Source organism: Chiroxiphia lanceolata, chromosome 14 (assembly GCF_009829145.1).
Source record: "Chiroxiphia lanceolata isolate bChiLan1 chromosome 14, bChiLan1.pri, whole genome shotgun sequence".
Classification (NCBI taxonomy): Eukaryota; Metazoa; Chordata; class Aves; order Passeriformes; family Pipridae; genus Chiroxiphia; species Chiroxiphia lanceolata.
The window spans coordinates 8,901,306-8,929,229 of record NC_045650.1 but is presented as its reverse complement, the minus strand read 5'-3'; the positions used below and the strand labels follow the sequence as shown (position 1 = coordinate 8,929,229).

The following is a 27,924-nucleotide window of genomic DNA, read 5'->3' as shown; positions in this document are numbered from 1 at the left end:
CCGGCCGTGACGCGGCCGCTCCCGCCTTCTCCTGGGCTGGGGCCGCCTCCGCCTGGCGCTGCCCGGGGCTGCAGCCGCCTCATGGTGCCTTGGCCCCTCCAGGCTGCAAGATGAGGCTCTTGGCTGCCGCGCTCTTGACGGTGGCGCCGCTCTGCGCCGCCTTCTACCTGCCCGGGCTAGCGCCCGTCAGCTTCTGCGAGGAGGGCGAGGAGACCGAGAGCTGCAAGGTGAGAGCCCTCACGGGCGGGCCCGGCGCGGGCGGTCCCTCCTCAGCACCCGCTCGGGGCTTCCGCGGCCGGAGGGGATCGCCGGGTGTCCCCCACCCCGCTGCTGGCCGCCCCGGGTGTCCTCCCGCAGGGACAACCTTTGCTCCGGGAAGCCAGACATCCCCAGCGCGTATTTCCTTGGTTCTCTTTCTCCCGCTGAACTTCCCGGGAGGATCCTTGGTTCCTTGTTCCTGGAGTGGCCGGGGCCTGTCAGGAGCCAGGGGTAACTCCGCTGTGGGATAGCAGCACTTGCCACTAAGCTAAGCGTTTCGAATCAGCCACGCGTTTGTTTCTGAAAGTCTCTATTTTCATACTTTTTCTTCTCCTTTCTTGTTTCAGTCGCTAATTGAGCTCTTCGTGAACAGGCTGGACTCGGTTGAATCAGTTCTGCCATACGAATATGATGCGTAAGTACACTACAACAGGCTTCCAGGAGCGTTTGGAAAGGCTGTTTTCTGTTCTCGGCTCCTGATACTGTACAGGTGTCAGTATTTTGGCTGTAGGGATGGAAGAGTAAATCCGAGTCTCAGCGGCAGGAATGAAGTACAAGAGCGTGGGAGGGACGAAGGCCACACCTGTGCCACCTGCCCATCCTCTGGTGTTATTAAAACAAGGCTGCAGGGTTTCTCATGGGTGCATTCTTTTCAGCTGAGTACAGGATTTAATGTTGGCAATTTAATATATTTGAAAGTTCTTCCTGTTATGCAAATCTAAGGAGCTTTGAGTTTCTTTTTTCTGGTGACTAAAGCCCAGAGACTAATCACCGTTAGTTTTCATTTTTACACCAAAGCCCTGTAGCTAATTCTTGGTTTGTTGATTTGGTTTGGTTTTTTTGATTCCTGTCTGTGAAAACTGTTACCTGCTTTTGCATATATTTATAGGCCTACAAAGCAGTGATACACATGATTTGCAGTCTTGCTGTTGGGCACACAGAAAAGAGAATCTTGCAGGTTGTTGTAGATATTACCCTGTGCAGTGCAAGACCAGAGATTAGCTCAAAAAGCCCACAGTGTCTCTATTTACATTAAACTTTAGGAAAGCCTGTGAATTTAGAACCACTTATTGAGAAAAAGTACTTATACACCAAAGATAAGTGTGGGTTTGTTTGTTGTTTTTGTTTTTCCACAACCTACTGCTACCTCTGTTTAAGGACATAACTTAAGAATTTGCTTTAGGCTGATATTTACAATTATATGTCAATAAGAAATAAAGGTAACTTTTGCTGCTTTTCTTCCAGTTTTGACTTCTGTCAAGATAAGGAAGAGAAAAGACCCTCAGAAAATCTTGGACAAGTGCTTTTTGGGGAGAGAATAGCATCATCTCCATATAAGGTTATTTTATCCCTTGCAGTTGATCCTATTTAAATTTGATAGCTGTTATTCTGATGGCTGTAATCCATAGACATAGCTCAAGATTGATGACTGTGTGATTATTTTTGTTTATATTTTTAATATAAGTTTTATAGTGTTTATGTAATAAAAACAAAACTCCTCCCAGCCCAGAGGCATCTTGGGGTGGTTAATTAAAGTTAGGAAACTGAGCCAGTAATCATCCTTCTTTCCTATTGCTCTGTGGTAAAGAAGTCCAGAAACTGTATCTTAGGCAGTTATTTAATAGCTGGACTGTGGTGTGTTACATGATCTGAAAGCATTAGTTTATTGAGTGTAATATTGGAGGCTGTAAAGTGGTGATTCAGGAACTGTTTTGTATATGTGATGGTACTATTGTGCAACTTCCAGAGTAGGAAGGGGAAGTCAAGTTGGGGCTCACTTGCAGCTCTTTCCTGCTTGGACACACTTAGCATCTGTTGCTTAAAACCAAATTCTTCATTATTGATGCATATCACTTGAAATCTTCTGTAAAATAAGTGTATACAAATACTTTGTAGATTAAGTATGTGATATTTTTCTGTCTCATGCCCTGCATTAGCAATGATCAAATGCAGCATCTCCAAAAAGCTCTACTATCAACTTGGGACAGCTGTTAGCAATAGAGGAGCTGTGGTCACGCAGTGGCTCTTAATGTTTGAAAGCTGGGTACTGTTCAAGTGCAGTTGGGACTGGGATTTGCTAGTGAAGCTGAAAACTGGGCTATGTTTGTGTGTGGTGGTTGCTAGATACTCCAAATCCCTGTGAGGAAAAAGAGGCAGCAGTTTCTGAGTCTGCTGCTGCTCAGTCATTAGGGACCTGGTCACATCTTTTCATCAGTCTGCTAAGCAGGTGATGCTCCCTCCCTTGTCTAAACTGCTCCTAGAAGTCTCCTTTGATTCTCTGAGCTAATATAATTTTAAGTTTTATGGCTGCTGGTCACAAGAATCTTAAATATGTAGCATGATGGATCATTTGGACTGGATACCTATTGAATAGATTAGTATTATAACAATTACTTGTTTGAAATGGCTGCACACTGCAGCAATTAGGAAATGCTGTTCCTCGTTAGCACTTAGGCCTTGATACCATTACAATTTTCAGGTGTGTTTTAAGTATGTTTGCTCAGTAGCAGGTAAATCCTAACTGCTTTAGAAGCTGAGATGCAAATGCAAGCATATTTGTGTTAGGTGGTGTCTGTGCTTGAAGCTTAGATGTTGTGCAACTTTTTGGATTTTTGGCAGCCTTGTCTACTAACTTAGTCATGGGGAAAACCAGCTAAAATTAACGTGAAATGTTCAAAAAGGATGTAGGGAAAGTCTGGTTTAGCAGATGATGAAATTACCAAAATAAAACAAACTGGTAAAAGAAAAAAGCAATAACTTTTCTACTGATTTTACATTTTCAGTCCTCAGGGTTTATCCAAACGTAGTTTATCTGGACTATTGAGGAGATTTTTAGCAATGTAAAAGGGGATTGCTACTGCTGGATATATGTAAATCTTGACAGTGAAGTTAAAGGCATTGTATGGGACTTTTATAGTCAGGAAGTGAAGCAACTAAATAAAAAAATCAGCTTTACCTGAAAAAAATACTCTAAAATACTTTTGAAGCAAAACTGAAATGACTCTTCTTTTGTGTGCTTTTTTTTTGACAGTTCACTTTTAAAAAGCAAGAAACATGCAAGAAGGTTTGTACAAGGTCATATGATCCAGGAAACAGTGCTGATAAAAGCAAACTGGCTTTTTTGAAGAAAGGAATGCAGTTGAATTATCAGCATCACTGGTAAGCTGAGATGTGTCCTTGAGGTTGTTTTTGGGGGCTTTTTTCTGCTTTTTGACGTTGTTATCTATGTTCTAAGTGGTTGCTTTCTTCCTTCTATGTGATAGTTGTCCTCTGCTATGCATCTTGTGGGCACTGGTGAAAACTGTGTGCGTTACATGAATGTGAAATGTCAGTGGGAAAGCAGGTGCATCCCTTTCTGAGGACGTGTTCTTTGATGATTTCTGTCTAGGATTATCGATAACATGCCTGTAACGTGGTGCTATGATGTGGAAGATGGACAAAAATACTGTAATCCAGGATTTCCAATAGGATGTTTTGTTACTCCAGATGGTAGAGTTAAAGATGCTTGTGTTATAAATGTAAGTGATGGAACTTTTCTTCTTAGTATAGATGTGGCTTAGTTTGTGGTTTTATTTTTAAGTTTTCTTTTCCTGAGAAAGAACAGGTATTTTTGTAAACATGGTTAGTGTTCAGAATGTGGGCATTGACAGTGCTGAGTGCTGCTGCTGTATGCAGCACTTGCTGATACAATTGTCCAAATAAAGTGTATATCTAGGTCTTTTGACCTGTTTATGTTTTATAAGTGGTGTGGGTGTTTAAAAGCCTTATAAAATTGTGGGTTTGTTTTGAAATTTCATGTGTATCCATCCTTGTACCTATTGATTCTTTGTCTGTGTCATATTACTGAGCAAGACCTTCCGTTAATCACTTTCAGATGGAAGCTTTCTAGTGAAGACCTAGAAATGAGCACTGTGTTCTAGTTGCAAAAGTTAGGTCTAGCACAGTTTACAAGTTAAATGTGTCAGGGTTTTCCCAGATGGCTGGAAGGTAACAAACACAGCTGCGACAGGGAAAATTATATTGACAACAACTGGAAATGTGTCAGTCCTCCTGGGAGTTCTGTGGTGAACTAGTACAGTTACAGATAATAGTGATACAGTTTTATCTCTCCTGGAGGAAGGGACCACACTCCTCAGGGAGGAGGGAGCTCTCTATGACTCTACTCTGCCACGTCTTGCTGCTTGTGTGCAGTGCAGTCAGTTCATTTGTGTGCAGCAGGTCTGACGCTTCTTTGAAGTGTTGCATTTATCATGCATGCTCAGTTTACTCTGTCTACAGTCACCTTCCAACTCAGTTGCTCCTCAGGCTCCCCAGGCTCTTGAAAGTGATCTGTGGATTGAATAACCTGTTCCAATTTGGTGTTTCACTTCATTATTTTGTATGTGAGGTGTATGTTCAGTTGATACTGGTGTATGTTGTGTTGAGAGCTGTCTGTTACACAGAAAGCAAAGTCAGCAACCTGGATGAAAAGCTGATTTGTTTTTTTTTTTTCACTGGGAGGCCTTCATACATTGATATCAGTGACTGAATTTCCTAGAGAGCCTACGGAGCTTTTCATGGGTATCCATGAAGTGCTGTGTAAATTGTGTGTGCTGGCAGTGGTGTGGGGGCTCTGCCAGTGTATCCAATGTCAATACTGGTCTGTGAATTCTAATTCCAGTGGGAATGTTGCATGGCGTAGTGCCAGGGGGATCGCTGGCCCATGGGCAAATCAGAAGGTAGCACCATGGATGTGACTGTCATCTCTGGGATTTATACTTTTACAAGTATACCCAAATACCTGTTCCCTCAGACATAATTATCTCTTTAAAATGGGGCCAGGAAAGGGATTGTTAACATGCAGTGTCATAGCTACAGTTCATCCTTGCAGTTATGCAGCTGCTGAGCTACATTATTACTTCAACTGCTGCTTTGGAAATGGAGGATACAGAGACCTAAAGACAGGGTTATAGAATGACATGGGGATGATTCCAGTCTTCTCCCAATGAGAATCTTGATCATAGTGAAAGAAGAAGAATCCAGATAAATTTAATGCAAGACACCTTCATATTTTGCTGGTAGTGGGCAAAGAACGGAATTTGTATGTCAATTGGAAAATGGCTGATATACACAATAAATATAGGAATTTTTTTACTTGGAAACTCAGCTAGCAGTCTGTCATCCTGGTCCTCTAATTCAAATTAAAGTTTTTTTTTTAAACAGTGACAGAATTGAGGAGAAAAGAAAATCCAAGTCAACTTAATTGACTCTGGTATCACCTCATATTTCTGAATTCTGAAAGCATAGGGATGACAAAGTAGAAAAGCTGTTGAAGGTGAAGGGTAGTTTTTTGAAGCAGAACATGGTTTGTAAGGCTTGGTAGCTGGAACAGAGGTGTAGAAATGGTGAATCTGAATTACTTGTACCTTTGGCGGCTTTTTTGGTAAAGACATTTAAATTTTAGTAGTAACACAGATGTGATAGTTTCTTGTGTAGTTTCTGAGTTCTAGTTTATAGAACTCAGTATCATATAGAAAAATATATAAATATTTTATACAGATATATTAATGTTGAAGTGTTTCCTTCATCCAGCATCAGTCTCATTTTAAAGTTCTTGACTGCTTGTGCCCTCTCCTGTTGGAGAAGTTTCTCAATCTCTTGGTAATGTTTTGTAGTCAGAGTTTAACAAGAAGAACACTTTCTACCTCTTCAACCACGTTGACATAACAATCATGTACCACAGTGGGAAGGATGAAAACTGGCCTGGTGCAAGACTGGTGATGGCGAGACTGAGGCCACAAAGGTAACTGTGCATTAAAGCAGCAGCTTCTGGTACTCAGGAGTCCTGACAGCACTTCCAAACTTAGGGGTGATATTTGGTGTTAATAAGTTTTGAGGAAGTCGTTATTCTGACTTCTGATAAAGCTTCCCATATGCTTGTTCATATCTGGAACTGTAGTTACAAGGACACTTACACAACTGTACATGTCATTTAACTTTGTTTTTAAAATGTTCCCTGAAGTCCCTCCTGATGGGAAAACTGCTTATGCAGACTCTTAGAACCTGACACGAACAACAGTCTTGTTCATATATTGATTGATTTGCATCTGAGTGTGCATGTTTTCAGATACACTGAGAAACATCCTTTAACTGAATAAGTTTCCCATGTTGTGTCTGTTATGTGTCTCCCAAATGTACTCTGTATGGATGTGCAGTATTTGTGTACAGTACAGGTGTACCTTTTCCTGTGTAAGTTTGGATACTGAGGTATGGGTGAAATACCAAATTTATACTGGTGTTCAGAACAGCAGATGATGACAACTAATATCCTAAGAAGACTAACTGATTCTCTTAAACAGAAGTTTAATGGTTTCTGCATTGACCAGAAAGGAGGTGCAACAACTTAGAGATCAGGAACAGATTGAAGCAATTACTTTGGCCTCTAGTCAGTCTGTTCATGCACAGTTCATACTTCCCTACATTTGAAAACTGCAGTCCAGTTACAAAATTTCAAAGTAGGTTGGTTTTTTTTTAGCTCAGTTATTCCCTCTTTTCCACAGAGGTTAAATACACTCTTAAATTTTGCTACCAGCGTTTCTCAGTCATACAGACGTGTGCTACAGTGTGACTCAGATTCGCTTGTCTTTTCTGTTGTGACAGTATTGTGTGTTTTTAGTGAATTATAATTGCTATACAGGTTTATTCCTTCCATTTACATCTGCTCTGAGGTGGTGGCAAGAAGAGTCTACCAACCTTCTCCATTTTTTTATTAAAACTTTATCAGTTGCATCCTAAATGGGGAGGTGAAAGTAGCTGATCTTTGAGGTCACTTCCAGCCCAAACCATTCTATGATTCTGTGAGTGATTGAAAAAATGAGCATTTGCCTTTTCCCTGGCAGTACAGACCACGAGGGGGCACAGTTAGGTTGCACATAACCTTAATTTTGTCATTCTCTGTCCTGGTGTTTTACTTGGTGCTTTGCTTCAACCTTGAAGCTCTCCTGATGGGGCAATATTTGTGGTTAGAGGACCCTAACCTTGCATGGAAGTTTTTATTATCTTGTGGCTTGGCTTAGTTGTGGACATATAATAATGTATGGTAGAATTGTTAATCTAAATTGGGTAAATACAACTTGCCCAAGAGGGTATGAGAGGAAAGCTATTTTCCAGTGTTAGAGGGGGTTTACAGGAGTGAATTCAAGAAAACCTTGAGGTTTCTTAGCCTTTGTGCTTCTATAGCTGCAGTGTTTCTCAAGTACTGCAGAGAAGGTGTTTCATATTTGAACTTTTAAACCCAAATCCACCAAAATAAAATAAACCCCCTTCTCCCTGTGAAACTTGAGAGGTGAGAAGCTGTGGGAGATTGAGAGATTCTCAGCCTTCCTGGCTGACAAGCACACACTGAGGTTGAGTTGCCAATAATGCAGTCTTGTTAAAATGTGCAAGGGGGGTATGATGGCAGAGAAGGGATATTTTGTGTTAAAACCATCTTTCCAGGTAAAGATCTCCAGACTTTGCAGCCCACCATTTTATCTTAGGACCAGGATTCATTGTGATCATGGCAGAAAAGGGGACAGGGTGGAACCACATCTTGTGACCTTTAGAGGTCAGCGGTTCTCATCCCCCACATGTTTAGCAAACAACTTTACCTGTAACCTCAAATTGCATAGGATGGTATATGCAATTTATTTAACTTTTTTCCCCATTAGCTACAAACATACAGATGAAAACAACTTAAGTTGTGAAGGTCCACCTATGGAGATTCCTGGAGAATTCACCAATAAATTGAATTTGATCTACACTTACTCTGTGACATTTGAAGTAAGTATTGAGTCTGTTACATGAATATGTATTTCCCCAAAAGAATGAAATCAAAGGAATTGAATAATTTGCTAATAGCTGTAACTGGATTAGAGCAGTGTAAATTCCATGAGGATGGTCTTGTGAAGTATTTTTTTTAAATTCTTAGTAGGTTTTCCATCACTGTAGTTTAAGTGATGCTTTGAATGTATAAATAATGACTTTGCCCTCCCCCTCCGTTTTATTACTAATAGAAAGGTAGTAGATTGAATAAGTGCAAGTGTTATCTTCCTTGAGGTAAACTCTGCTTACAGAGTTTAGTCAGGGTACTGAGAGTCTCATGTTAAAGAACAGTTTGTATTATATGTTTGGGGACACTTTTGTGTTAAACGTTGATTGTAAAGCTTTTTTTCTTCTAGTGAAGTTGAAAGGTTTGTCTTATTTTGTGTTGCTTTTATTTTGTTCACAAGGGTTTTTTTAGAGTAGGCAGCCATTTATCTTTTAGAATTAATACTCTGATGATTACCAACACTCTAATGCTTTATTCAGCCTGTAATGACTTAGACAGGAGGAAATTAGGCTTTCTGGCAAATGGGTGTTTGCCCCAGCATGGAAAGTGAACCTTCTCTGGGGGTGACAGTAATTTGATTCAAGGTACTTCAGACCTTGGTACCTTGGTTCCAGACTGTCCTGAAAGCGTGGTTGTGTCTCTGATGTCAGATGCCAATCTTAGAGGATTTGGCTTGAGACCACCAGCTTGTTTTGTACAGGCAGTCAGGCAGCCATTGCAGGGTAACAGCTTTCATCCTACCAAATTGAATTTGATTTGAACCAATGACCTTGAGGTGCAAGACTCCATATCCTGTTACTTTTCCCTTGAGACACCCAATCCTCCTTAGACTCTCTTAATTTTCCTACATGAATGAGCCTTCTGTCATTAACGTTTGTGTTTAAATCTTGATGGTAAACTGCAGTTTAGAATTTCAGTGTGAACTTTGTGTGGTTAGTCACGCAATGTGTTGGGTGTTTGGGTACCTACTCCCTCTTTCTCCAGCATGGAGCAGGTAGAGCTCAGATCCCGTGAGTTTAGTTGCTTCCAGCAGATGGCACTTCAAAACTGCTTATTCTGTCTGTTATCCCTTAGCCTTGATTTGAAATAATACCTCACACGTTTTACTTTTTATTAGTGGTTTCAGGATAACTTAAAAGGGAGTGTTTATCAGCAAGAAGTGTTTTTAAATGGGAGAACATTAGTTTCAGTCAGCCTGAATACATAAAGCAGTTAAATATGTAACTGTTTTGGGGTCCTTTCCAATTCGGCAGCTGACTTCTGGTGAGACAGTGGTGGTGTCTGCTTTAATTAGTTGAAATGGGCAAGGTATGTAGCTCTGTATATGTGACAAGTATGCATCAGCATGGGTTAATGTTTAGTACACAGGTGCACAAAAATGTAAACATGTAACAAACTTTAGCACCACACTTCTGAAACCTTGGATCAAATAGCTGTGAACTACTGATCGTCTGCTGATTGGGCTGACAAAGAACAACTCAGGGCAGTTTTGGCCACCTTGTTGTGTTGGTGCAGTTCTTCATTGTCACATTCTCTGTCCAGAACTTAAAAATTCTAAGCTGGTGATACAGTCTGAATTTTGAGAATGAACTGTACCGACTTACCACCTGGTAAATACATGAAAAATTCTGTAAAATATTATGCCAGTCAGGGGATGAAATTTGGTAGCAGGACAGAAGGTATGTACATCCCATGAGATCAGCTGTGGAGGACAAGGTTTGTGGGTCAGAAAGAGTCCTCACTTGTGCAGCTTTCATGTAAATTTTAGAAAAGGGAGACAGAAGAGAATAAAAGAATCTTTTAGGGTGAAACTACTTCTTAAATCCATCCCAGCACTATCTGGAAATGAAAGTTGTCTCCCATGACCCAGAGTGGAAAATAATCTGTATCAGCCATTGTTATGGCAGAGTGAAGAAGCCTGTGCTAAATGCATTGAATGTGATGAGAAAGAAAAGTTCCAGGGAAAACTAGAAATATGTTTATGGAGTATGTTTGACAAAGTTGAAGTTTCAAGATCAGTGTGCTGTACTGAGGGAATCTTGTAGTAATGGTATGATAGTTTTTCAGCCTGTATTTGGGATCTGCAGGCAGCTACATCCTGAATCATGGAAAGATGAGGCTTAGTGAAACCTCAGTTGAAGGTAGAAGACATGAATAGGGAATTTCAATAACCAGGGTACTCTTTTAGAGGCTTAAGAGATGAATTAATGCAAGAGGGAGGTCTAACATCCAGGGTTGATCCCAAACTTAGATATGAATGCTGACTGGAAGGTTTATGGGAAAGATTTGGTGTGCTTATTCCTTCTTGGAGACTGCAATGAACTTGTACTTCTTTCAATTAATTGCTGTTTCATTTCTTTGTAGGAAAAGAATAATATTAAGTGGGCTTCCAGGTGGGACTACATTTTGGAGTCCATGCCTCATACAAACATCCAGTGGTTTAGGTAAGATCTGCATTTTTTGGGGGGTGAAGTCTTGCTGGGGAGCACAGAGATTTCTTAGTAGTGCTTCTAGGGATTTATAGATATATAAAATGTCTGCTGTGGTAGAACAAAGTCTGTAAGTTTTTAGGCAAGAAAACTTTTTTGTTTTCATATGTGAAGAAATTTCCATCTCTGGGGAGCAACTGTCAGGTTGCATTTTGTTAAAGGATTGCATCATTATTGTCCAAAGGGAAAGCAGCTTCCAGTGTTTTACTCTTATCACCTCCATTTGGGAGAACTTTTGCTCCTTTGCAGTGTTCTTATTGTCACTGTCTGGGTTTCTCTGACTGACAAGTGAGAGGTACATAAGTGTAGTGTGTGTTTTGTACTCAGCTGCTGCTTACAGTAAAAAAGGAGGTCTTTTTTTACGAGTAAAAGATGTATGTGAAAAGCTCTTTCTTATTTCCCTACTTACCATGCAAAAGTAAGCACATAATTTGTGTTGAAGTGTTAATGTTTTGCAGTGTAAGTGTTTGAAAAGGCTAATCTGATTAAATTGATCTCTACAAAATATTAAATGGCATGATGTCAATTTAATTGGTTGATAGATACAAAATCTACGTGACAGTCTACTTTAAGAGCTGTAGCTGTTTCACCAGGGAGGTTACTTTTGAGGTATATAAGGAGGAAAACAGAAAAGCAATATGTAACTGTCTTGAGAATTAGCAATGTATCATGAAATACTGTTCTCACTTCTGTCTCGTAAGAAATCATAGAGGTACACAACTGAGAACAGTTTCTCTTCTCTAGGTGGGAAAACATTGAAAGGTTTGAATATCTAAGACATTTCATCAGACTTGAGGTGTACATTTGGTATGAACTGAGTGCATGTCCTGAAACCTGAATAACTGGATTAAAAGTTTGACCTTTTCTTTATTTACAGTATAATGAATTCCCTCGTAATTGTTCTCTTCTTATCTGGCATGGTGGCTATGATCATTCTGAGGACTCTTCATAAAGATATTGCAAGATACAACCAGATTGACTCTTCAGTGAGTAAAATTTACAGCTTTTACCTGAGCACAGTGCTCTGGTGATAGTGATGTCTATCAATTAGTTTTGAGTACATCTAGAGAGATGTGTAACTGTGATGAATTTAAAACATGCTAACATCTCTGGGGGTTAAAAGTAACTGTATTGGTATTTCTTCTTTTCTAACAGTAGGAGTACATGGGCAGATGTGAAAATCTTTTCTAGCATCACTGGATGAACTTGTAATATGCAAGGACAGGCACGTGGAGTGATTCACAGAAACTTTTTGATAGTAAACAAACTTGTGTTTGAAATGCAAGTCCCTTTGTTCCCAAGGAAAGCCTGGTTTTTAATAAATACTTTATTAATAATTTAATAATACTTTATTATGTACACCAACAGCCACAAGACACAGTGATGACATTAAAAAGTGTTTTGGCATTGGCTCACCATCAAGACATGGCAGTTTCTCCTGAGTCCTGGGGTTGCATTATGGAGTCAGTCAGGACGTGCAGCAGGTGGTATGACACACAGCTCAGCAGCCAGTGTGTTCTTTATGGAATCACCATCCTTGGAGACAGTGATTTGGACCTGTTGCTGGCTAACCTGCTTTAGGTGGCCCTGCTTGTGCAGGACAAGCTGAACTCCAGAGGTCCCTTCCAGCATCAGCCATAAGTGTGTCAATGCAGCCCTGTTTTAAGTCATGTTACGTGGCCTTAGCAAAGACCTGGTAATCACTGTGTCAAACTGAGTCTGGTTTGTCTGACTTAATGAGGTGGCTGAAACCTTCTGCCATCTGCCTGAACCTGTTGTGAGTTCTTTTGAAATATGTATTCCTTAAAATGGGAAAGGGGCAGGTTCCTCTAGTGGAAGAGAATGTAGCTGGTTGTGAGTTAAAAATACTTGACCGGTAGGCTCAGAGTAATTTTTACTCAGCCTTTCACTCATTCTCATTGGTAAAAGGGATATCTGCAACCTAAGCATGAGAAGTAATGTCAGATGCTACAAAGGTTTGAATTTTCACTGTTGTTGCTGTCTATCTGGTTAAAGAAATACTTCAAAATGCACAAAAAATTTTCATATTGAAACTAAAACATCTGAAAATACTTTTATTCTTCTTTGTGGTTTTGATATTAAATATCTTTTGTTAATGCAAATCCAGACAGTAATTTAAGTTGAAAAATTTTCCCACGTCCTTTAACTAATTATTTCTGTGAGACTCTCAATTAAATTATGTTCAATATCTTATCCTGTGTTGTCTTTATTAGTTGATAACTTTTAATGTAATAAAGAACAAGACTCATAGAAGTTTGTTTAGTTTTTATGGATAACAGCAGGGAGAGGTGTGACTTTCAGAGAACCACACTTTTTGTTTTCTTGCCAGGTGTGAGAGACTTAAGGATCTGTTTCAATTCAAGGAACTTATTTAAAAAGGTGTGAAATATTTGTGCAAAAGAGGAGCTGGGCTGAGGAATCTGCAGTGAAGCAAATTAGTATCTCACACATAGGGGATGCTGGTGATTGCACTTGAAAAGAAATCAATGCAGGAGCCAGTGGATGTGGTCCTAATATGTGCATTTAATGTTCAGCTAATGCCAGCTGGCTTTAGTGTGTTGTGGATTTAGTGAGACAAACAGTAATGAAGTGTTTAGAAATCATTAGATTACTCTGAGGGTCTAATGACTAAGAGAGGATTCCAGAACTGAAGAGAACTCATGTCAGTGTGTTTTCAACAGTGAGAGTTGGTTTTTTTCCAAATCTCTTTGGTAATGACTACTTGAGTGTAGGGGACTTCAATCTTTGTTAGAATGTTTTGAGAACTAAGCTAAATTAATGGATAAGATGAGGATTACTCCACTTCTAAAAAATTTAAGAGTAATTTTCCTCAAATACTCTTTGAAACTCTAAAGTGTAGCATGCTACTTGGTTTAGCTGTCCAGTTCTTATCCTTATCTTGAACATAAAGGTTAGCAATACAAAACACTGCTGAATTTTTTAAACAGAATACTCTGACTCACAACTAATTGACCTGTAATGAAAGAGTTTTATTAAAAACTGAGCTTTGAGATGAACACTGTGGCCCATAGGCCAATATGGGGGTCTTAATCTTCCAGACTTGGTTTCTCTTTATTTTTCAGACACCAAGATAAATTCTAGCAAGCAGAGGTATCATTGTGAGGAAGTCAAAGACAATCTTCCAGCACAAATAAATGTTACATAATCTGTTGCAGTTTAAGATGCTCTGTGTCATTTGCCAGTGTCATCTGCATTCTTCTTTACCCTGCTTTTTTGCATGCTGTAATTCTAGTGGTAGGCAGTCCTTTGACCTCAACTCAGTATTCCTGGGTTGAATGAAACCTGTAGCTTTTAATTTTATGAGGAGGAGAGTGGTCTTGTGGTCGTGTGTTGGTTTTGGTTGGTTTATTGTGTGAGGGGCAGTGTCTGTTTTGAGTGACTCTATTGAAGAGCCTTGTTCTTCAGCAGTGGTTCCTTAGGATCCCCCCTGCCCATGCCATCCATCTTTTCACCTCTGGGAGTGGGACAGAGTGTTGGTATTTGTCCCTCATGGTTCCAGGGAACAAACTTTCTCCTGTAGTACAGAGACAGTTTCATTCTTTCCCAGTATTGTCATTGAGACTGATGTGCTTTGAAAGGGAAGCAGAAAAAGATAAATGCTTTAACTAGATTGCAGTTGAATTAAATGGAATGCTTTGTTTTAGTTTAAATTTAGAATGATGTTCTGTGGTTTGGCTAATTACATTTGGTTTTTTCTTGCTTTAAGAGATGAGGATTTTCTTGATAAATCCTGCCTTTTTCACTGAACCATTAGGGGGTTATGAAATCAATGAGTGATGAATCAGATGCAATTAGTCTGGCTTTGGATCTTAACTGGAAGTTAATCAAACTTTAAATATGTATTTTGCATCTTGTTTGTGTTAATTCACTACTGCATTATGTATCTTTGCTAAAGACCTTGTTGATTTTATACAGGAAGATGCCCAAGAGGAATTTGGCTGGAAGCTGGTTCATGGAGATGTGTTTAGACCCCCAAGGAAGGGAATGTTACTCTCTGTCTTTTTGGGCCAAGGAACACAAATTTTCATTATGACATTTATTACTTTATGTAAGTAACTTCATTAAGGTGATGTGTTTGTAGTGTAATAGTGATAAGAAAGATGCAATATTATTAAACAAATGACAGAAGCCTTTAAGTCCTTCCTTAAGTAAAATAAAATATTAATGCAGTTTCATAACACTAATCTGGGTAGCTTCAGTAATGCTGGTGTGTTGTCATTGAAAACATTGTGCTCTCTGGGCTAATTCAGATTCTTCATGAGTACAGAAATCAAACTTCCTTCTTACAAGTTTCTTTTTAAAAAACAGAAACAATTTGTCATGCTGTAAATTATGTAAGGGTCCAGTAATGCAAGTTCAAAGACATGTAATCAAAGCTTTAATGTTCTGGGAACACTTTCTATCCAATATGTTTGATATGACAATCTGCAGCCATGCAGAAATAAGAGCCAGAGTGCACACCAATGAAACGGTGCTGACACAACATTGAGATAATGAGAGCCTACCTCAGATAGCTATAAATGCATATGATGATGTCATCTGTCACAAGATGGTGTTTTCTTATCTGTCATCTGTAAAGTTTATGACCATTCCTTTTATTACTATATAATTGATTTAGGAGGTACACTGATACTTACTACACAAGAAGCATTTTTCAAATTTTGTTCTCCAAGTTTGATTCAGATTTTTTTGATCTTTCATAGAGGAGCTACTTTTTTTCTATTTATTACACGATGCTTTAAGATTAGTGGAATTTTCTTGATAGGCTTGTCTTTCAGTGTTGGTCACAACTCTGTATCTTACTTAACTGCAATAGTTTCCTGTGCAACCAGTGTAGCATAGAAAGAAATTGGTGGTGAAAGTCCTTTTTCTCTTTAAAACCAACTGTACACTGGAGATTACTGACAAACTCCTTTTTTGCAAGTATATGTAGGCTGATCTCTACAATTGGTTCACACTCAGACAGCCTTCTGTAATTAAAGAGGTTAATTTTCAGGATAGTGTGTTCCTAAGTAAAATGTCCATCATGGTGGATGGTGGTATTTTACTGTTCAGCCTTTTGGCTTTGAGAAATTTTCTTCTTAAGAGGCGAGGTGGAGAGAATGCTTTTGAATGAAACTGCTGTTAGAGCTATGGTCAAGCTTATGCACACAGTCTTCATTTAAATGTCTGGTAGTGAAAGGGATAAACCTTCACAGTGATTTGTTACAGGGGAATTTTGACATGTGTCCACAAATAACCAAATCTTTTTGTCTCTCCAGTCCTGGCTTGCCTTGGTTTTCTTTCCCCTGCCAACCGTGGTGCTTTGATGACCTGTGCAGTTGTATTGTGGGTCTTGCTGGGAACTCCAGCTGGTTACGTGTCTGCTAGAATGTACAAGAGTGAGTATGTGCATTTATTTAATGTGACACAACATGTTAAATTCAGAATTGCTGGGCTGAATATAAACCTCAGATGAGAGCTGGTGTCTCAGACAACAAATCTGCTTCTTGCTGCCATTCTGTAAAACAGTTGGAAAAAGTCTTGAACTTGAAATTGTTTTTACTTTTTCCCCCTCAGCATTCAGAGGTGAGAAGTGGAAGACAAACGTCTTGCTTACAGCTCTGCTTTGCCCTGGGTTAGTATTGTTTCCCCTTGTGGGAAGGAGTTGGGGAAAAAAAGTGAATTGTTATGAAGCTTGTTTGTGTGATTTTGTTTATGGTTCTCCAAACTGCTGTTCCCTTTCTGTACTGCCTGTGTGTGAATATGAAGAAAAGAGAATATGAAGAGGAGTTGGAGCCTGGTACTCTAGAACACAGGTTCTTAGCATCTTGTTTTGTAGTCAGCTGTGGGGGTAGGAGGAATGATGCAAGGTAGTGTCACAGCCTTTGAGAGTCACTGCACCAGAACATTAGGCACAGTGATGGGGTAATTCCAGTCTGGTACCATAGCACTTGGTATGTTCCAGGTAATTCTGGTTGTCGTCTTCATACATAAATGTAGGTAATGTCCAGTTCCTTGGTTTCAGCTTTGGGTACTGCCAAATGTCCTTGGCAAAAGTGGAGGAAAAGATTATAAATTTCATAAGGTATTTCTTCCCCCCAAAAACCCCAGAATGAATAAAACATGGCTTGGTTTCAAGTAAAGTAGAATTTCATCAAATGAAAGGTAATGTATTCGATAACAGCCGAGTGTAGTATTTCTACAGATATCTTACTTCTAAACAAAATGTGCTTCAGTCTCCCTGCTGTCATTTAGATATTATCAGGAGAGAGAAGAAAATATATATATCGATGGACAAAACTATTGTGCTGGTCATGTAAACACCCAAATAAATTGAGTTTCACAGAGGAAGTGAAATGACTGGGGCTGGTAGAATAGAACAGATGTCCTGATTACGCTATGCTAGCTCAGTGAATTTGCATAATATCATAAACAGCCCAAGGTCTTTTTAGTCTCAGTAGACTGATGGGAGTTCCTATTTGCAGTATTTTTTTTCTAACTTTGGAGGGGGTAAGTGGGGTCTGTGTTACGAGCTCGGCTGGATGATAAAGATTAGCAAGACTTCGAAAATGGATTTGATTTCTGTTTTTTGTTCAACAAGATGCTTACAGCAGGGGTCGCTTGGGTGTGCTTATTGAACAAGTCTGTTCCCCCAAACTGTTTTGGCAAGTCTCAGGCCTCTCCTAGGAAAAAAAGGAGGCTGTCTATTGCTCTAATCCTCCTTCCTTCCCTTTTAAATTACAGTGGAGGATACATGTTCACTTCAGGGCAGTTTAAATTCTACCTCAGGAGCACCTTTTTAACAAAACCCAGACAATGGTGCGCTTTGCAGGGGCCCTTGCTGAGGCTCAATGTTCTGTGGTGCATCCTTGAAACTATGAATAATGGCAATTCAAGCAAGCTTTTATTTTATAAGGGGATCTTTTGCAGTACATTTTGCTTTGTGTTCAGATTGGGATGTTTGGAATCTTCACCATATGTTTCAGAGTTGTTTTCTAGTGTTTTCCTAGGATGTTTAGGAAATGAGGCAGATGTGCTTAACAGGGGAGGGAAGAACAGGTCTGGAGACATGTCATGACTGAAGCAGTGTCTATTTAAATTCTCCAAAGGTGTGGACTACTTAATATGTGTAAGTCCATGCTTATACAAAGGTTTCTGTGTAGGGCAGAGCCCTCTCTAATCCCCCCTTTCTGCTTGTGACACAACCTGCAGCAGCACATACATTTATTGTGAGAGTGACATGTGGCTGCCTAAATATGAGATTTTGATATCACTGTATTTATTCAGAAGGAATTTACTATTTACAAAGGACCTAAATAGAGAAAATATGTCTGGTAAGAATAGGAAAGGCGGTTCAGATAAGAGGGGGTTTTATTTATTTATTTTATTTATTTTCCATTTTTTTATAGATTTTTGCAATGGAATGTTTCTGTTACTTTTTGGGGTTGTGTGCAGAGTCTATTTAAATATTGGCTTTGCCATAGATACCTGTATTACAAGCATTGGATGGTGCAGGCATTTTTACTTCAACTGCACTGTTGGTGAAAGGAATTAGGACTGTTGGGGGATTGGAAAATTGTTAGAAGCTACATTTTTCTTGTGCAGACTTTCAACTGATTTATGTTTTTTAATACTAACTGATACATATATTCTTTTCCCGAATATTTTAATATCTTTTCTGATCTTTCAGGATTGTCTTTGCTGATTTCTTCATTATGAATCTCATTCTGTGGGTGAAAGGATCGTCAGCTGCCATCCCTTTTGGCACTTTGGTTGCTATCCTAGCTATGTGGTTTGGAATTTCAGTCCCACTAACCTTTGTTGGTGCCTATTTTGGCTTCAAAGAGAAGGTAGGGGTCCAGGTACAGATTTGAAATACACCTGTCCTCTGCTGTTGAGCCACTGAATCTCTAAGCATACAGGAACTGGTCAAATTGAGACATCTATGGCCCAGTGATTGTAAAATGATGTTTCACTTGGTCATGATTTTGAAATCAAGTATATGCTTGTATTGTCACACTAATTTTTTTTGCTGTCCATTCACTAGAATCAGAATTTCACAGTGCTCTTGGAGGTCTTGCATGCTTTTTTTGCTTCAGCAATACCTCAGTAGTTTCATTTTTGAAGTACAACTTCAGAAGGGCTTCAGTTTGTGCTTCACTAGTTTGAGATAATGCCAGACAACTCAGAAAAAGGTGGTGGTATTGGATTTTTTAAATTTTAATTAAGGACTGAACAGATTTATTTCCTTCATGTTCTGACTTGCTTACTGGCCAGTGGTTGGAATGTCTAAAGCACACGTGTTTTTTCCTAATGACAGGCATCACATTTGTAGGGTATTTTTATTTGAAAACTTGCGATGGCTTATGGATGAAAATATAGCTATGTTTATCAAATCTTTAGATGCCAATATTTGGGAAAAGTAATGTTATTTATGGTGTAACAATGTATCATTTATTTATGGTATTTTTCTCTGCAGCCCATTGAACATCCCGTGCGTACAAACCAGATTCCTCGCCAAATCCCGGAGCAGTCCTTCTTCACAAAGCCATTGCCTGGTATCATCATGGGTGGTATCTTGCCCTTTGGCTGTATTTTTATTCAACTGTTTTTCATTCTGAATAGCATTTGGTGAGCATCACTATTTTTTTTTCCTCTGGTTTGATAATACACACAGTGAGTTTGGACATCCTGAACCAATTAGTCTAAGGAATAGTCCAGTTCTAAAAGTTCTGATCATCGTGCAAACTTTTGTGGAATTTCTGGAATCTATATATTTACTTCTGTTCTTAGACCTTATGAAACTAGTTCTTTTTAATGACAGCTGCAAAGTGTGATGTTAGAGTCCTGTTGCCTTGTTTTATCTTGCTGGTTCGAACAGCACAAGTGTGGTTCCATAATGTTGTGGTTAGGTAGAGCCTAATCCACTGTGTAATTATATTATGATTTATGAAACTAATACGATCTAGCAGGTTCAGCTGTTAGATCAGAACTGGGTCAAGATCTTGGGATTCCATGTTCTGCAGAACAAAAACTCTGCTCTCCAGGAACCATCCACTCCACTCCAAAATCTTGTCAAAACCTAATCAAGCAGGTGCATGAAAAATTAAACCAGTGCAATCTTTCAAACTTTCACATTGTGAAACATGAAATGCCAGTATATTGTTGTTCAATGGAAAATATTGTCCTGAAGGTGCCAGGTTTTCATATGGTGTCCTCTGTTTATGTCAAGAGATCTTACAGAACAGTTTTCTAAACCAGCTCTAAATGCAAATATATTAGTTTAGCTTTTCATATTTGTCCTCAACAAAAATAGAAACGTGTAATATAGCTGTGCTGAAAAATGTAATCAGGTGACAAACAGGTATACTCTAGACTTTTGTAGCTGAAATTAGCAAGTTCCCTAATTGTTTCTCATTATTTATCCTACAGAAGGGAAGTATGGAGGGAATGTGCAACTAATACTCCCTCTGTCTAATCCTGTACTGCAGTAATTGTCACCTTTACCCCAAAAAGTTAATTTGGTTATTTCCCTTATCTCTTACCAGATTAAAAAATATAATTTAAAAATAAATTTTTATGAATTAGTCAATAAAGTTACTCTAAAGTTACTCTGGTGTGGGGTTTTTGGGTTTGTTGTTTGGATTTTTGGAAGGTTTTGGTTAACTTAGCATCTGGCAATGTGACACTGTCAGTTAACTCAGAACTTCAACCAAAAATGGGACTCTTGTTTTCCTTTGTTTTTAATTTTAGGTCTCATCAGATGTATTACATGTTTGGATTCCTGTTCCTAGTTTTTATAATTCTTCTAATTACGTGTTCAGAGGCTACAGTTTTGCTGTGCTACTTCCATCTGTGTGCAGAGGTAAAAGTTACAGTTCTGGTGTAGATGCCACTTGTAGCTGGGAGATGTTAGAAATAGAGGTGAGGTGTTCACATGTACTGTGAAGTGCTGGACACTGAATGGATTGCACTGTCAGCCTTGACATGCCTGTCTTAGCCACTCTTCTGAATTGTGCCTTTTGCTTCAAAATCCACCACTGGCAACAGATAAGCAAAAATAAACAGGCTTGATCTTAGAATAATGTCATGTTCATAGTGGAAGCAATCAGCTGACTTGTAGGAAAAAAAAGTACCTAGGTGCTATGTAGGAATTTTTTCTAAGATAAATTTTGCAGAATCAAATGTGTTTCAGAAGACAATGTTATTTTTTAACCGGCTTATTTAGATTTTGTTTTCTACCTGGTGACTCTTGGTGACTGGTTTATTGTTTCTTTCAGGATTATCACTGGTGGTGGAGGTCGTTCTTGACCAGCAGCTTTACAGCAGTTTATCTCTTTATCTATGCAGTTCATTACTTCTTCTCCAAACTCCAGATAACAGGAACTGCCAGCACCATTTTATACTTTGGTTACACAATGATCATGGTCTTGATTTTTTTCCTTTTCACAGGTAAGTACAGTGTTCAATCTAAAGCGAATGTGGGGGGTTCTGCTTTTGAAATGAGAAGCATCAGGTGAAATTTAGATTCTCTGAACCATTAGATACAATCTGTGACTCTTTAGGCAGTGTTACTTTTATGGTTTGTGACACCACACATCACAGGAAGGTACTCTTTATGGTTTTTTCCTAACTTGAAATTACATTTATTTATAGCATAATTAATTTTCCTTTATTGAATATTATATTAGCAATGAGTTCAAACCATTATATTTTTCAAAGGGCTGTTCTTGTTCACTTTGATATCAAGTGTTAACTTGATTTTGGATTTGGTAATTGGTTCTAGAAGTTGTGTAGTTAAAGATAATTGCGCTCAGCATATGGCGGATAAAGAATGTTTTCAGCTTTCACTCTCAGCAAGTGAAGGAGGCTGGTGCTGGGGAAGAAGTGGAGTTTGAGAAGAGAAGGTTTTAGTATTGTTAGAAGTGGCCTCATCTGCTCACTAAGCACCACCTCTTAATGGCAGGAATTTACCTTAACTGGAGGAGGGTATTTGAAATAGGGCTCTCCAGTTTTAATTGTCCAACGTCTCTGCTGTTACTCATGCAGACTACATGTCTTCTACAGAATTACTCACTCTAACATTCATAATCACTTGACTGAAACTATAATTTCGAGATTGATTTGATGAGAAATCTGTGCCAGATTTACCATGTGTTAGAGGAAATTAGAAGCTCTTTGAAGGGTACTGGCCCTTAAAAATAGCCAGGAGCATTTTATCTTGGTGTTCATCGTACTGCTGCTGTTGTATATGTAGATTTAACACATGAAGTCAGATCTTTTATGTATCACTGCTTGGCATGAAGTACAGCAATGGCAGAACTAGAGAAAATGCTGGTTCATATATGACTGGTTGTTCGTCACTCCAAAGACTTGTGATAGAGGATTTCACTGTGGATGTCATGATGGTTTATATTGTTACTTCTTAACTTCTTCTGACTGATTGTTGAAACCTGTTGTAATTGCTTTGTGTTCACTTTATGAAATGCATCCCTTAACTCAGTTAAATGCAATTAAAAAAGAGTGGCTAAAATAGGTAATGAAGGTAAGTCTTAGCTTCAGACCAAGTCAGTGCAGCAGTGAGAAAAATCTCTTTCATCTTTATTTTTTCTAATACTGGTTGACACGAGAAAAAAAAAAAGCACTGTTCATGATAAACACTGAAGAAAATTACTGTATGTGTTTGAACAAAGCAGTTACTCTGTAGAAATTGTATCTAATAACATTAACTGGCACTTACTGATAGGTTTTTATTTGTTATTTAGATATGTGTCTCTTCAAAAGAAAGCCAAAAGGAGTTTTTAGAAGAAGTGGGTGGGGAAAAAAGGGGAGGATTTAATTATTCTATTTTTTAATTATTAGAAGACAAACATAGAAGTTGGCATATTGCCAGTTAAACCCCTGCCTAAATCCTGGTGCAACAGACAAGCTCCAGATGTCTTCTATAGTATATCTCCGTCTATATGAAAAGAAAAAAAACACAACCCTCAAACTATAGTCTAAAATGTTTTAATTACTTTTAAACTAAAGCAATATGTTAATATGTGTCTGGATTTTAGCATAGGTTAGTTGCTATCCTGCCAATTTCAATTTCACTTACAAGATGCAAATTGGTAGAATTAAAAATATCCCTTTCATATATAAAATGATAATTGAAATTGTCATGGCAGCAGCTGAAATGGCATTAAAAGCTTCAGATGTGCTGATCCTGGAGTTCTTGATATGGAGGCCAGTGAGGCCCCAGAAGTACAATAATAAACTGTGCTGCAGTGTCTTCTTTTTATTTTGAAATAAACCCACAATAGTGCTGGCTGTGCTGCATTTGTAGTTCATGAGGAAAGCTACTACATGGTCCTTTTTTTTTTTTTAACATTTAATAGAACAGCTAGTCACTAGAAAGGTAATGGGTATAACAGAGACATGGAGTGTGTAATAAACCCTTGATAATGTAAAATGTTGTGATAAATTTTCCATATTTAGTTTGATGATAGATTTTTGGATCTGAAATGCAAGCTATTCTAGACAGATGGTACAAGCAAAAGACAGCTCCCTTTGCTTTGTTTTGTAAAATATTCCTTAATAGCCCTTCCTTTAGAAAATAAGGGTTCAGTCCCTCATGAGTTTCTGGAGGTGAAGGAGTTTGCTAATGTAATTTTACACACTGTTTGCATTAATAGAGTTCCCAAAATGGGACCTTCATCTGTTCCACTTAAGTTAGCACTAGGTATTTTGATTTTCTCTATTCTTGCCCGTTAGGTCTCAGCAACTGTGACAGAAGTATAAAGGGCAGTGTTAATACCTCCTCGGTGGCAGCATGTTGTGTTACCCTGGGCATTACAAAAGAGATCATAGTGAATAAGTAAATAGGAACTGAGTGCTTGTATGGCAACAACGACAATAATACAATCTGACCAGTGAAATCTAATAATTAGTGTGCACCCCCAAACCAGACAATTTTGTTTTAATGTACAAAGTGCAGCTAATCTTTCAAGAAATAATAAGGGTGGGTGAATGGGGATGGCTACATGATTACATGCATTTTATTCTCAGAGACGAAAAAATGCTGAACATAGTCAAAAGCATGTTGCTTTACAGTGACCTCTATTTTTGAACATCATTTTCACTCGTGAGTTAATGCCATTTTCAAAATTGAGTTTTGATCTTCTGGGTAGATTGTGTTTAGAATCCGAGATTCTGAAGCACCCACCACTGAGCAGTGATTGAAACCAGTATGATACAGAGAGCTTTTAAGGTACATGAGAAGTATCAGCGAAGTGCAGAGTGCTTTTCTGTTTGCTTTCTTACAATCTGCTCGTGCTTTGAATTCTTTTTTCTTCATTAAACAATAAAGCTAGAAGGGGCGAGTAGAGCAGAAGAGTCTGCTTAATGTATTTTGACATTATTCTGTGCAATAATCCTTGGTTTTAATTTTGAATTTAAACTATGTTTACTAATACCTTTCCCTTACCCAGTCAGATGCCAGCTTTCTGTGTGTAACATCATCTTTCTGTGTATCAGAAAGTGGTGGTATGTATGTTGTAGAGTATTCAGCAGTCTATAAACCTGAGGACAAAAAGATCAAAAAACAGCTGAGGTGTTTTATACTAAGTATAAATGGATTTTTGGACATATCTGGCCTCTTGGCTAGGGAAATTGCTTGCGACATCTTCACAACTGTGTTCCTGAATTTTAAATAGCTCCTGCAAAAGATCTTTTAGCAGTACCTCCCTAGGACGATCAGTGATGTACAGCAGGCTGCTCTGCACTGAGATAGCATCAGTTTCCTAGAGTAGTAGGGATTATTTGAAAAGGCAGAATCTTAAAATGTGCAGGTCACCTACTTAGGGAAAAATAAAGGTCTACCCCACAACAGTAAGTTCTTCAGTGCAGGCCACCAGGTGTTCTTTCATTCAGTTTAAGCTGGTGAGTGCTTAGGATTTGTTAAAATAAACATGAGCCAAGAAACTAATTTGTTATATTGGATTAAACCAAACAAACAGATTTTATAGGCTCATTAGAGGAATTGGTGTCAGGCTTGGTGCTGGGTCATTTCACAGAAATGTGCATCTGAAAGCTGTAAAAACTTCACAGTGAAACAGAGTTTAGACCAAGCAGAAAATAATTTTAGAGGTCTCAACTCTTTCAGCCAGTGGTGTCTTCGTATTTATTTGCTTGTGGGGTTGGGGTTTTTTTGTGGGGTTTTGTTTGTTTGTTTGGGTTTTTGTTGGGGTCTTTGTTGTTGTTGGGGGAGAGCTTTAAGTACTTAGTGTTAGAATTTTTTTTACGGCTTTAACAAAAACACCTTTGGGTATCTGTCTTCTGTCATGTTGTGTTCACTGATGTCTGTCCGAGAAGCTGGGAGCTGCAGAGGTGGCTCCTTGTTGACAGTGCTTCAAAACTTGGGTTTCAGTTTGAATGTGTTTTGAAAGAGACAAATAAAAGCAAGATCCTAAGGTGGCTCTTACCTAAAGCTTACCTAAATAGTCCTCCTGTTCTAATGAGAGGCTCATTTTAATACGGGATGATTCTAATTTCAGTGCAAGATGTGCTTAGAAAAATGCTCAAGACTGAAGAGCTGAGAATGCTCTTCAAGAAAATATGTTTCAAGTCATGCTACATGGGCTGGCAAGGTTGGATTTTAACCAGTGCAACTACTAATGGCAGCTGTATTGGGTAGAGGTGCACGTGTAGGAAACTGATCCTGCACTTAACTGTGTTTTAAAATTGGCCTTAGTCAAGGTGGTTAAAAAGAGGAATCTGGGGACCTGTTACACTTGTAAGCACAAGCCTAAAGATGTAGTATAAAGTGGTTTCCCACATAAAGTGCTAAAATCTGGAGCCAGTGACAGATTTGTGAAATGGGCTAAACGTAGAAAACATTCTGGCTAGAATTTTCAAACAAGCCACACTAGTTCAGAGCTATTTTTCTTCCTGTTATTACTCAGGTCTTCAAGTTCTGTTATGACTGAGGCAATGTTTTGTAGAAAACTGATGTATTATAAAGATTCAGACTAACAAGGACTGGAGGAAAATACTGTGGATTTAGAGTGTGCTCCCATATTAAGTTGTGGCATGCTCGCAGAACTGTGGTAACTCTCATTCTTGTGTTAGTTGTACATTTTTGTTATGATACTACACTTTTATTGTAGAACAGCAGATAAATTTTTAAGTTATCTGTTAAATATTTGTAAGAAACATGGCTTTCAAAACCATAAAAAGCTTTGAGTGGGCTATATTATAGAAACAACTAGAAAGCAAATGCTGAGAGCCATTATTAGGAAAAAATCATGAGAGTAAGGCTTAGAGTAACAATGCTGATATTGGAGTATTTGACACAGTAGGAAGGAGTGAGAATTGACCATGAACTGCAAAGACTTAGTGATGTCAAGCCTACAAAGGAATTATATTCCTTTTGTGGTTGGTGTCTGATCTCCTATCAACAGCCGTAAATCTGCTATCTCTTACTGTTTCAGAGGATGATAACTGCAAACTTGGAGGGAAAGGGTAATCTGTGCCATATAATAGTAGGCTGTCAAAAAGCCTTTAACTGCAAATATACATGGTAGCACGAAGAATGTAAGAATTGGCATGTAGATAATAAGCTTCCCAAGATGGGTTTCTCACTTGGGAAATGTGTGGATGTGATCTGAAAGAAATGTAACTAATGTAAAAAACCACAAATGCTTAATAAAACCCCATCTAGTTAGTGAATCAGTCACAATTAAATGGTGAAAAAAACCTGGAGCAGACAGAAAAGGATGAATGTAAAACTGGAGGAGCTGAGTGCACGATCTTGCAATTGGCTGAAGTGTAGCTGGTAAGGGCTATCACAGGGCTGGCATGTGGCTGTGTCCTTGAGAGGGAATTCACCTGGAAGTCAGACCTTCCTTTTTTCTGGCTGTTAAGACTTACTATCTCTGTGGCAGCTGACCCCTAGGTAAAGGTGTGAGGAACTTTCCTTAGAGGCTGAAGACTAAATAAAGTGACTGGGTCTCTGTCTCCTTGCATATGAAGTTCTTAAAGTAATTTAAAAGTGAATGTGACGGATGATGTCCTTGCACTTGCCCCATAATAATGACTGTAGGTGAAAACCACAGGCTTGTTCATTAGTTAAAAATAGAAAATTGGTCTGTACTAATCTCACACAGTGTTTTGGTTTGTCCCTGTTAGTCTCACTTGCTGCTTGCTCCCAACTGCTGTGGCACTCAGAGCATTGTTTTAGCAAAAGGAGGTAACAGGATATACAGAGGAAGAAGTTCCCTGTTCTTGAGTATAAATAGAGCACGATGAATATAAAACTGGGCCGGGTGAATTTTTCCAAGGCTTTGTTACATGTCATAATTCACGGGTGGCAGTGAAGTGTCATAGACTCAAAAACCCAGGTAGGGGCTGACTTTGTGTACAAAGTCAGTGTCTTAACTGGTGCCTGTGTGTCTGCTGGTGGTGGTGGCATCACGTTCAGTGATGGATGTCAGCAGCCTGGTCCTAAAAGTCATCTTTGCTCTAAATAAATAACTTAGGGGGATGAATGTGTGTTGTTAAATTTAAGAAGTGCTGTTATTCTGGGTAGTTAGCTGGATTACAATGTTATATTCTGTCCTGCTGGGAAGTACTTGTTAGATTTCTCTCTCAGAGCAAACTGTAAAATAAACTAACCTTTTTCACTTTCTCATTTTAGGGACTATTGGATTTTTTGCCTGCTTCTGGTTTGTAAGTAAGATTTACAGTGTTGTGAAAGTGGACTGAAAAGCTTCAAAGTGTCTTTTGAACATATCTCCCTTGCTGTCTGATAATTTTTACCATGTACTGAAAAACATCCTGTGTAATTATTCTAATTTGTAAAAGCTGAAGACCAGACTACAGCATAAAATACAGATTTTTATGGAAGGAAATGGCACCATTGCCATTTTGATAAAAACAAAAATGTCAGTATACTCATTGGAACATGTTCATTCTAATAATTCAGACATTATATCCAGAATTTGATTTAGGACAAATAAAAATTCTGTGAACTGGTTTATTTGAAAAACGTGTGCAGTCCTCCGGCTGAATTTTCTTGTGATTTGGGGGGGTTTTTTGTTACCTCTTTTGGTTACCATTTATATACCATTAAAGCATAGGACTGTCAAGTAAATCTATATAAAATGTGAATTTTTTTAACTTAACTATGATTGTACATATTATCCTGCACCTTCTTTACAACTAGGTATCTTCTTACAAATGTACATGCATTTAGTGTAAGGTAGACTTTATTAAAAATATCGACACTGGTTTTTGTTCAAATAAAAACTGCACAACTCTGTC

General features: G+C 38.6%; 1 protein-coding gene across 1 annotated transcript; it reads left to right on the top strand.

Annotated features, from left to right (window-relative positions):
* The first annotated feature begins 7 nt into the window (after positions 1-7).
* Positions 8-27,924, top strand: LOC116793821 (transmembrane 9 superfamily member 2-like). The gene is made up of 17 exons (XM_032701971.1): positions 8-227; positions 606-673; positions 1,504-1,597; positions 3,290-3,417; positions 3,647-3,776; positions 5,913-6,040; positions 7,947-8,058; positions 10,472-10,551; positions 11,474-11,582; positions 14,554-14,686; positions 15,900-16,019; positions 16,198-16,255; positions 18,311-18,470; positions 19,100-19,251; positions 20,374-20,485; positions 20,901-21,072; positions 27,299-27,924. Exons 1-17 carry the CDS (start codon positions 111-113, stop codon positions 27,364-27,366), a joined length of 1,941 nt encoding a protein of 646 aa, XP_032557862.1. The 5' UTR covers positions 8-110; the 3' UTR covers positions 27,367-27,924.